This window comes from Syngnathoides biaculeatus, chromosome 7 (assembly GCF_019802595.1).
Source record: "Syngnathoides biaculeatus isolate LvHL_M chromosome 7, ASM1980259v1, whole genome shotgun sequence".
NCBI lineage: Eukaryota > Metazoa > Chordata > Actinopteri > Syngnathiformes > Syngnathidae > Syngnathoides > Syngnathoides biaculeatus.
This window is the reverse complement of record NC_084646.1, coordinates 4,142,787-4,154,459: the sequence shown is the minus strand read 5'-3', so window position 1 is coordinate 4,154,459 and position 11,673 is coordinate 4,142,787. Positions and strand designations below refer to the sequence as shown.

The following is an 11,673-nucleotide window of genomic DNA, read 5'->3' as shown; positions in this document are numbered from 1 at the left end:
GAATGAAGCCACCGTAAGATGAACAATATCAGCCGAAAGCACACAAAGAAAGCGACGCCATCAAGAGCAGCTTTCCACGATTCAAAGCAAACCTCTCAAAGACTAATAAAACAATCCGTGTGATCTTTGCGTGGATGCGTTGCCTGAAGAGAAGCGGGCCTCGCGCCGGCGCTCACGCGCACCTTTGAATAAATAGCACACATTGAAGTTCGGGAGTCTTTGGATTCCGCAAAGCAGACAAAAGGGGCGAGAGGAGGGTACGCCATTAACGTCAGCGCGTACCAAGGGGAGCTGGAGGGCAACAACGGCTCCCCCGCTGCAGATTTGACTGGGGAAGATTTGCCAAAGACAAGCGGCTCCTTATGATATAATATGCTTCCGACTGCGCCGCCTCTCGCTCGTCATTTGGCTGAGCCGCCTTCTGCATCGCGGCGCGGCAGGATGCTGACATTCACACCGCCGAGCGGGTGTGATCCGCTCTCACCAAAGCAGATGAAAAGTGGTTTATATAGAAGCTGAGAGTCGCTATCATATGCTTGCAGCAGGTGATGGAACGAGGCCAGCGGAGCTTTTATTCCGCTCATTCCGGAATAGGGTCGAACGCTTCGTTTCGGAACGTCGGGCGGGCCGGGAGCGTCGGAGGGCGGGTGCGCCTCGGACGGGTCGCCGACCGATCGCGAGGCGACCGTTTTCGCTCTTACGATCTTTATCAATCGCTTTGACAAATGCGCCCGTGAGCTTCGTAGCATGCGCACGAAACACGACGCGCAGTGTGTTTATGGATATATATGACAAAAATTGTGTCTTGAATGCTGCTTATCCTCACGAGGGTCGCGGGAGTACCGGAGCCTATCCCGGCTGTCAACGGGCAGGAGGCGGGGTACACCCTGAACTGGTTGCCAGCCAATCGCAGGGCACATCGAGACTGATAACAGTCGCACTCACAATCGCACCTATGGGCAATTTAGAGTGTCCAATTAATGTTGCCTGTTTTTGGGATGTGGGAGGAAACCGGAGTGCCCGGAGGAAACCCCACACGGGTAAGGGGAGAAAATGCAAACACTGGCAGGGCTGGGATTGAACCCGGGTCCTCAGAAGTGTGAGGCCAACGCTTGAGCAGCTGAACCACCGTGCCGCCCGCTGTCATGATCCGTTTTTCTCATTTCATGCATATTTTGGCCAAGACCGCCCAGTTTCCTCTGATTGAAGAGGAAGGAGAGGCTGGGGGGGGGGGGGGTGCCTAGATAGGTGGAGATCTCCGCGAGTGATGTAGATAAGTGAGAAATTCGAATGACCTGATTTCAGGCCCCTTGGCAGAAAAAACGTCAAACTCAGGGATGGGTGGATGATTTTTCATAGAGCCAATAGAACATCCCAAATACTACGACAAGCTGGTTTGCTCAAATATTTATGGGACCTTTCATAATTTCAGCATCATGATTTCATACTTCACTGCCCATAGACATTGCGCTTCTTCTGATGTGTCTGTCTTTGGCCACCAGGGGCACTATGATATATCCATCCATTTATACATTTTCTTAGCTGCTTATCCTTACAAGGGTCGCGGGGAGCGCTGGAGCCTATCCCATGTGTCAAGTGGCAGGAGGCGGCGTACACCCTGAACTGGTTGCCAGCCAATCGCAGGGCACATCGAGACAAACACTCACAATCATACCTCGGGACAATTTAGATTGTCCAATTAACGTTGCATGTTTTTTGGGATGTGGGAGGAAACCGGAGGGCCTGGAGAAAACCCACACAGGCTCGGGGAGAACGTGCAAACTCCACACAGGCGGGTCTGGGATTGAACCGGGACCTCAGAACAGTGAAGTCAATCCTTTACTAGCTGAGCCATCGTAACATGTTGTAATGTGTTGTAACATGTTGTTATCTCAAGTGTCGTGCTAGCAGCGTGTAGAAATCTCCAGTCCACAGGTGTCAAACTCAAAGGCCGGGGGCCAGATCCGGCCCGCCACATGATTTTGTGTGGCCGGCGAAAGCAAAGTGTCAACTTCTTTGATTCTTGTGAAAATCTGTACCAAAGTTTCAAATCGTCATATATCCATACATCCATTTTCTTAGCCGCTTATCCTCAAAAGGGTCACTGGGAGTGCTGGAGGCAGGGTACACCCTGAACTGGTTGCCACCCAATCGCAGGGCACATTGAGACAAACAGCCACACCCACAATCACACCTAGGGGCAATTTAGAGTGTCCAATTAATGTTCGGAGAAAACCTATGCAGGCACGGGAAGAACATGCAAACTCCACACTAGGAGGGCTGGAATTGAACTCAGGTCCTCAGAACTGTGCCACCCACTATGCTACAGGCATACCAATAAATGAAGAGTTTTACAATTAAGGGACTATACTGGACTAATAATATTCGTTTTTTTTTTTTTTTTTTTACTGATGATAACGAATATATTCCCATGAGTATTGTTATATTGCTTGTCTACATGTGTTGCTTCACATTTTTCTGTTCAACAGCTTGCAGGTTTATTGCTAATGCAAATTCATTACTAGTTTTGATAGTCTGTGATTTATTTTTCTCATGTGTTACCATTACGATAGACTTTGGTAAGTTATGTGCTTTGGTTAAATGTCTAATTTTTAATTTTCATTTTTAACTAGCAAAGCCAATAAACAGTTTGAAGCAAGCAAGCCTCTTTTCTGAAGAGACGTTGGCCAAGTTGGTCGTCACCTTTTAGGAATCCAGATTTTGGATCGCTACACAGAAAAAAAAAAACTAAAATTCTGCCACGCAACAGCTCGTATCATCAAAAAAAACAAACAAACAAAAAAACAAAAAAAAACTGATTATCTGAAAAGAACAGAAGTCAGACCTGCACGCTGTTGCAAATCTAGCGAGGTGTACTTACGCTACAGTTGTCAAAAAAAATGATTCCACTTTTGGTAGGTACCATTGCACCAGCATAGTTCAAACGAGTCTTCGGGCCATTGAGCTACCGAAGCTTTCGACGCCAGAAGGAAGCGGACTGGCGCCGACTCTGCTTTGGCGTTGACCTTGACGAGCGCGTCGGGTCATTAAGTTTCGAACAAAGCGAGAGGGAAGACAAGTGTGTCTGGACATCTCATTTTCTAACAGCCGTCATTTCCTCCACAAGCTCGGTAATACTCTCCGGTGTGATTTAGGTTTGATAGGTGTCATTACGGCACATTACTGCCTTGCCTGCTCTTCTTCGAATACTGATTTTTCAACCTCCCGGCGCGATATTGCTCTTCCTAGACGAAGCAGGAAAATTGCTCACCCCCAAAAATTACAATATAAATACTCATTGTAATTATAAAATGTACTTGTCGAGAGGGAGAAAGGGACATGCAAGGCAACGCGTGCTGCCTTCACTGATCCTTAACCTGGTTCGGATCTTACACCCTTGTACTCATTTGGGTCTCAAATCAGCACCCCACACGGAATAATTCATCGGTGTTATCACAATGAAATCATCTATTTTGCGACCTTAAAACTGAAAATATGGCGGGACCGTCCCCGTAAAGCCCGAATCGCCTTTGTAAAGTGGCGTTTTGCGCCATTTCGCGTGTGCATCACTTCACGACGACACCGCCGAGCTCTTGACACCTCATTTTATTGTCCCAACATTCAAAAGTACAAATAATTCAAACACAACAGTTTTATGAAAAAGAAAAAACAAACATTTACAGCAAGATTTTCTATTTTGTTTTCCAGTTTTTCCAGAAATGACCTAAACTAGCAAGGATAACATGAAGTCATTCATCGCAGTAATTGGATTAATAATAAGAATAAGAATACTAAGAATAATAGCAATAATAACCATAATAATAATCATCATCATCATTGTTAATAATTGTTAAGTAATAACATAAGCAGGACAGAATAGAGAGAAAGAGAGAGCCGCAATCCACGGGGCTCCGCCAACATTTTTTCGTCTTTTTTTGTCTTTAAGGTTTTTGTTTTATAGATTTTTTTTCGTTTTAATCAGATAGTAAACAAACACGTCTCAGGAGGGAAATCAAAAGAAAACTGACAAGAAGAAGAAGAAGAAGAAGAAGAAAAAGAGCCGAGTTCCTCTGTTCACCTTCCCTCCTCCACTACTGGCTGCCTTGCTCCTGCCGGCAGCCTGCAACTCACCGACTCTAAGGCGCTACAGGGATGGTGGTGGGAGCCACTGGGGTGGGACACGGAGCCACGTGACACCGACTCCGTGACTTGCGCACGCACGCACACACGCACTCAAAATCAGGGCCGCTTCCGCAATAGAATGATGTCCGGCGCAAGAACTGCATCGCGCGTTCTTCCCGTTACGACGAATGTGATCCATTCCACGATCTCAAATCATCGTTCTCCGTTGAAATAAATGGAAATGCCATTAATACGTTCCAGCCTTCCCCCCAAAACCAAAAGTTTGTTTTAAATGAGCAGAATAACATCTATCCATTTTCTTCCCTGCTTATCCTCACGAGGGTTGCGGGGACTGCTGGAGCCTGTCCCAGCTGTCAAGGGACAGGAGGCGGGGTACACCCTGAACTGGTTGCCAGCCAATCGCAGGGCACATCGAGACTGATAACAGTCGCACTCACAATCACACCTAGGGGCAATTTAGAGTGTCCAATTATTTTTGCCTGTTTTGGGGATGTGCCTAAAGGAAACCCACGCGGGCACAGGGAGAACATGCAAGCTCCACACAGGTGAGGTCCGGGATTGAACCCGGGTCCTTAGAACTGCGAGGCCAACGCTTTTAAAGCTGATCCACCGTGCCCTGCCTATTTATAAATCCACCCATCCATTTTCTTCACCCCTTATCCTCACGAGGATCGCGGGGAGTGCCGGAGCCTATCCCAGCTGTCAACAGACAGGAGGCGGGGTACACCCTGAACCGGTCACCAGCCAATCGCAGGGCACGTGGAGACAAACAGCAATCGCACTCACAATCACACCTAGGGGCAATTTAGAGTGTACAACGAATGTTGCATGTTTTTGGGATGTGGGGGTCGCGCAATAATTGACGTAACACAAATATTGCAAATGACCACAATAACATAAATAAGGGAGAATAGGTGATACATTTCTTGCATTGGATCTCATTCGATTGTGCAAAGTCATCATATTTTGACTGCTTGGTGTGTAGCAACACACACACATACACACGCGCGCACACACACACGGAACACACAGGCACACGCCGCAGGAGGTCGTACAGTGTAAGAAATTGGTTGACACGTCAGAACAACATTCTGCTGGGGTCGTTGCATAAGTCCAAGCCCCCCGCAAGCCCGTTACGGCATCGAGGGGCTTGAAGGGGTCTGCTTGTGTGTGTATGATGGCGCATATGGCGATGATGTCACATGACTGAGATGCGTGCGTGTGTTTCGCTCCCTATTCCGACACACACACACACAGACACACACACACACACACACACACACACACACGGACACACACGTGCGCACCTCCTTCATGTTTCATAACAAAAGAAGCCAATTCTGTATAACTATACATCTGGAACCCTACCTTTTACCTTTCAAAATATATAATATATATCATATCAGAGTATATAAAATATAGAATTGGTACAATCCCATTTCATCCCTCCAGAGTACTTCTTCAGTATAGTAGTTTTTCTCTCTCTCTCTCTCTGTCTCTCTTATTTTTTTTAAAATTTTATTTCTTTAAACATTTGTCGGTATGCAATTTGAGCTCGAAAAAGAAGTTTCGGAAACCAATCGAGTCGACCCTCACCGGCACGCGCTCCAGCCTCCCCCCCCCCCCCCTCCCCCCCGGCGAGCCGAGTCTCACAATAAATACATAAAACGGGATGCTTCCAGACATACGGTTTTGCATAAAAGTTTCATCACAAAGCGATAGTAAGTGGAGGGAGGGTGTGGACGGAGTGGCTTTAGAGAACAACACAAACTTATCACAGGTTATATTGAACCAGAACGACTGTTTATAACATTCTATTAAGACTAAATTTTCATTGGAAAAGATCTAAAGATTTCATTTTGAACAAGACAAGAAAAAAGCAAGAGCAAATTGAACGATTAATAACTAGGTTATGCATAGCGAGTAACTGTTTTCTAGTAATAAGGGAAGAGCGTTCCCCGACCCTCCAGACACTTTTTTTTTTTCTACTTTTCCTGACTTTTAGATTTTTTTTTTCAATTTTCTTTTTAATAATGGTCATTTTGATATATCGGTACAAAGCACAAACGTACTAAAAGTTCTCTCAGTGCAGTGGACTACTGGAAGAGCTTCTCCACTAGTCGCTTTGTTCCCTTTTGCTCAGAAACGCCCCCCCTCCCTGTACCAGAATCACGCAAAAATACACAGACAATGAAACAAATAAATACATAAATACACAGATAAATTAAGCGCTTCATAAATACAGAATAAATAGAAATAAATTAGAAAAAAAAATAAATAGTCGAAAAATAATCCAGAAGTAAATCCATATACACTTATATTCAAAGCTTTTTGTTCGGTTTCTTTTGCCGCAGTAGGTAACGTAAAGTTAATCCAAACCTTTTTTGTTTTTTGTTTGTTTTTTTTTTTTTTTTCTCCACAAGCAACATGACGACAATTGAACAGTTTCCTCACAAGTTTTTTTTTTTTTCTAAGTAACTGAACACCCACTTCATAATAAATTGCCATATGAAAAAGACGAGCTCCAACTAAAGAACAGCGACAACTCAGATAAGTACAGTAGATAGTGTAAAACAAATGTAGACTATGTATATATAGATATATATATATATAGATAGATCATCTTATTTGTACAGAGCAAAGAAAGATAGCAGTCGTAGATCGGCTTTTCGGGAAGCGGATATCTAGACTAAAGGAACTAGAGCTAATTATTGTTAAATTTGGACAAAATGCTTCACGCTCAGGAAGAAAACGCAAAAGTCAGCAAGCCAAAACAAACAAAGCAAAATAAATAAATGAAAATTTTGTTCAGTGTCCCCTCCCTCCCCTTTTCATATAATCTTTTTATTATAATTTTTTTTTAAATGTTTTTTAAACACTACCCAAATGTGTTGATCTGGTTTTTCCCGCAACAAAAATAGTCCCGCCAGACTATTTTGGGCCGACGCTAAACAAAACAAGCGCAATTCGACGCCGACGTCGCAACACAGAGAATAAGCAAGTCGGATATTTCAGATGAATAAATGGAATATAGCACCTACTGTTGATCGCTAAAAGGAAGTTTGCATACGGATGCGGAGCAACGGGGAAACAAATATCACGTCGGCTATGCTTTCTAAATGGAGAGATGTGCATATATGCGTAGTACTGATACCCCGTATGGACTGTCGACGTTAACAGGAAAAAAGAAGCGGACAAAGGGTCTCCTTGCTTTGGGCTCCGGTCGGTAAAGGATGGTTCCCCGCTCCCTCCCCTCCCCCCCTTGTGGGGATTGAAGAATTATGCACTAGTACATATGTGGAAAAATTACCAAAATCACCCACCTCGGTTTCCCTTTTTTTTTTTTTTTTTTCACAAAACCTTCCGTCTAGAAAATCGCCGCCGCCAACGTGGCTTCCTCGGAAAACAACGAGCGGTGAGCCTAGAAAGTACCATGGCAGAACGACGAGACAAGGTGGTGCCCCCCTCCCACCCCGACCCTCCCCTTCCCAGTTAGCCAGTCAAAATATTTTTCTTTTTTCAAATCCAGATTCTTGTAAAAATTTCTCAATAATTATTATTTTAATGATCATTTATAAAAATAGATGCTTCTTTCTATTTATTTTTCTCTTTTTTTTCTAAATGCATTTTTTTTCTTCCAAGCAAAGAGATCTTCTCTTTGGCAACAGTGTTATTTTTTTTGTTTTTTTTTTTTGTCTTAAATTACTTAATGTGTCATCAGGAAAGCTAACCCGTCCCCCACCCCCGCACCCCATCTCCCCGTGAGCAAAGACATTATATGTTTTGTTTGCGATACAAAACAAAAAAATGTTAGAAAGTCTCTCTCTTTTTTTTTTTTTTTTTAAGTCTTCTATTACATCAGAATCGGCGGGAGTGTGAAATCCCGCCGGGAATTAATAAGGGGACCTTTTAATACGACTATAAATGAGTGAATGGTTCATCAATTGCTAAAAAAGAGCCCCCTCCCTTGAGTGACCGGGAGGTACAGGATACTAACGACAGTGGATCCGGATATACAAAAAAGAAAAGCTAATCCTGAATCGAGACAGTGGTCTAAAAAGGATATTCTCTTCTCTAAAGGTGGGGGTCTGGGTCTGGGTCTGGGTGGGGTGGGGTGGGGTGGGGGGAAAGAATTGCTACTGTTTACACAGAAGAGAACACTCATTTTTGCAACCAGAACGAACAGAAAGAATATACAACAACGAGAAGCCTGCGCTATCTCAGGAGCTTCCCAAAACGCGTCAACATTTCTTCATTTTTGTAATACTTAGGCAACGTTGGCTTATAGGTCCAAAAGTTATGATATAAGCCATTTCGAGTTCAATTGGGTCGGATGGGTTGCGTTATGTACCAGTTTGCTGTGCTGGATTGACTGCAGGGTGGTGGTGTTGGTGATTGGAGGGGCTAAAGGGAAGGGTGGAGATGTGGGATGGTTGGGGTCTGGGGGCGGGGGGGCGGGGGGGGGGTCATTTTGGAGCAGACAGAGCTGCGGACGCCGCTGCGGGGGGCAACTGATTCTACCTCGTTGGAGTTCAGGACTTGTGGGTCTTGTTAGTCTTGAAAGAGACTTGCAGGACGCGGTCGCCCAACCTGTAACCGTTGAGGCTGGCGATGGCCATGGCCGCCTCGTCGTAATTTGTCATGGTGACGAAGCCGAAGCCTTTGCACTTGTTGGTGTTGAAGTCGCGGATCACCTTGACGTTGTTGACGGCGCCGAACGGCCCGAAGAGCTGCCACAGCACGCTCTCGTCCGAGTCGGGGGACAGGTTGTAGACGAAGATGCACCAACCTGTGCCGGTGTGCCCGGGGATGTTCATGCCCACCAAGCTGGTCATGCTGTCGATGGTGATCGGCGAAAACCTGGGAGGACAAGCGGGAAAGGGAAAGAAAGAGATTTCGATGCGCGTGAAAAGGAATCGCGAAATGCCTGCGCTTTGTGGACCAGTACTGGGACACCACACGCACAAATGGGAAGTTATGACAAGCTTCCGGAATTTCTACACGACGATGGAGGATATCTGCGGGAATTTTTTTTTTTTTTTTTATCCAGAAGAACATTTGCGAGGTCCCCTAGAGACCAGCCGCCTTCTCATCAGGAGCCCGGCCAGACACGGTAGGCGGCGCGTACAGATTGCAGATTCAGAAAAGAGATTCTCCCGTTCTATTAAACATATTTGTATTCGCTGCGGGATCGCCGATCATGGGAAGGAGAACCCCCCGGGACACCGTCCGTCGTCGCATCGCGAGCGTCCCCGGGCGACGCACGGCGAGAATATACACTGCCTTTGCCGCTGAACTGGAATCCAGTCCTGAAATAGTTAATCGGTGGTATTTCCTTTGATTGGCCTGACGCTATTTAGCTCATAATGAGTTGAAGAGTTGAAATCCTAACGCAGACATTTCCATTGTCTCATTGTGAACTTAGTAATCTGTTTAAAAAATATATAGATATATATTTCCGGTTTGTAGGTTAACGGCACTTTGGCTATTCAAAGTTGATATGAGTAAAAATGTTGAGGGCCTGATTAAAAAATAACAAGTATTGAAAAAGGTCTTTCAAAGAGGGATTTGTCATACAATCGCAAAACAGAAAACTGCGAGAACTCCATAAACAGACGAGAAAGTTGTTGAGTATTATGATTTATAACCTAGCTTATACCTAAAATGAAGTTAAAATCCTCCCTCTTCAAAGGGAGATAAGTCACATTGATCCTCTTTGAGCTTCTATTTTTAAGAATCTTTCGACCAGCATGATTGAGACCAGCATCGGGAAAGTTTCGCTATATATTCAACGCGTATTTATCCAAGTACGGGAATTGAGAACAGTTTCTCATTTGGAATGTCGACCTGGCCAGGAGAAAATCTGTTAAAGCAGGACGGCGAAGGTTTACAATCTGTGGACCTGCTCACTAGTCCCAGTCTCATTGACCAGTTTCATGACAGCATCTCTCTCTTAAAAGCTCATCCATGCTTTTATCTCAAGTAGACTTGACTATTGTAATGGTCTTCTGACTGGACTCCCCCCCCCCAAAAAGAGTATTAAACAGCTGCAGCTCATTCAGAATGCTGCAGCTCGTGTTCTGACCAAAACAAAGCGGTCAGAGCATATAACGCCAATCTTAAAGTCCTTGCGCTGGCTTCCAGTCAGCTTTGGAATAGATTTTAAAGTTCTGCTACTGGTCTATAAATCACGTTACATGAAAGCAATGCTTATGGAATAAAAACCCAGTCGAGCTCTGAGACTGACTGACTCGGGTCAAATAGTGGAGCGCAGAGTCCAAAGCAAACATGGCGAAGCAGAATTTAGTTATTATGCTGCACACAAATGGAAGAAGTTGCCAAAAGAGGTGAGGTCACCCCCAAGTGTGAATTTTTTAAAATCCAGGTTGAAAACTCTTTTTTTTTCTTCTCATGCCTTTTAGAATATATCCACTTTTTGATCATATTACTAGCACTGTATGCAGTTTTGACTTTATTTTTTTAATATTTTGTCATTTTTATTGTTTTTAATCCTGTTTTAAATGTTTTATCTCTTTGTTTTCAAATGCCTTTAATCATGAAAAGCACATTGTGTATGAAATGCGCTACACAAAATAAATTTGCTTTGCTTTGCTCTTATACTCATTCAAGTGATCATCTTTTATGTCCATTTTCAAGCAGAATCAAAGCTATATCAGCACCGACTTAGTAAAAAAAATCATGGGCGGACATGTTTGAGGATGTACACGGCGAGAGACGAGTACTCAAAGACGTGAATATGCACGACTTCATAAATGGGTGGAATAAAGACGATGTGAGCTGCAGTCAAATGCATATGGCACTTGTCTGTTTCTGAAATGAATCTTTTTGAATTTTTTTCATTTACATAGGAATCGTTAAGACGAGGTGGAACGACGTCGCGCTAGTAGGCGTGGCTCTCTTTCTGCCGGCTTTTGCGCTTGAACTCGTCATTTCCAACTGGAATATGTCATCAATAGATGGGATGTAAGGTTTACGTCTGCACGGGTGCAGGTGGGGGGCCCTGCTCGCTCTGACGCGAAAGGCCTCCGATCAGGAATTGCTCCGCATCTGCCCGAGGAGATGCAGATGAAGGTTTTCTCTCGGCACCCTCGAGCGGCTCCTTCGAGAGCTAAATTGCAGAAAGTTGTTGAATTAAAGCGGCGTTCTAAATTCATGAAAGATCACGCGCCAGGCTACTAAATCTTTTCTCGTTTGCCTCATAATCTTCTCCCTTTTCTTGCAATGCGAGATTTGAATCCTCACTCGACTTCCCTTAATTGCCTTTCCGCTCAAAGGAAAGGGGGGGGGTAAAAAAAAGAGGGAAAGAAAGCAGCCATTTTCAAATAAACAGTAAATGAGATAAAGAGGTTCCTTTCTTATGCTACCTCTCTTCAAGATACAACTATCGGCATTATTGGGCACGCTTGAATTTCGAGTTCCGCCTTGCCGCAGCTGTACGAGACGGCGGCTTTCTCGGGGAGGGGGCGAGCTAAATGGGAAGTGGAAGCACTTTACAGCCCAGTGGCATTA

The 11,673-nt window shown here is 44.5% G+C and overlaps 1 protein-coding gene across 6 annotated transcripts in view; it reads right to left on the bottom strand.

Annotated features, from left to right (window-relative positions):
- Positions 1–3,601: 3,601 nt before the first annotated feature.
- Positions 3,602–11,673, bottom strand: part of elavl4 (ELAV like neuron-specific RNA binding protein 4) — a 122,571-nt gene continuing 114,499 nt past the window's right edge. For all 6 annotated transcript variants that reach the window (XM_061824329.1, XM_061824328.1, XM_061824331.1 and 3 more), the window contains one exon: positions 3,602–9,003. In XM_061824329.1, coding sequence (XP_061680313.1) covers positions 8,676–9,003 — 328 coding nt within the window. In that variant the 3' untranslated portion in view covers positions 3,602–8,675. The remainder of the gene's footprint in view (positions 9,004–11,673) is intronic.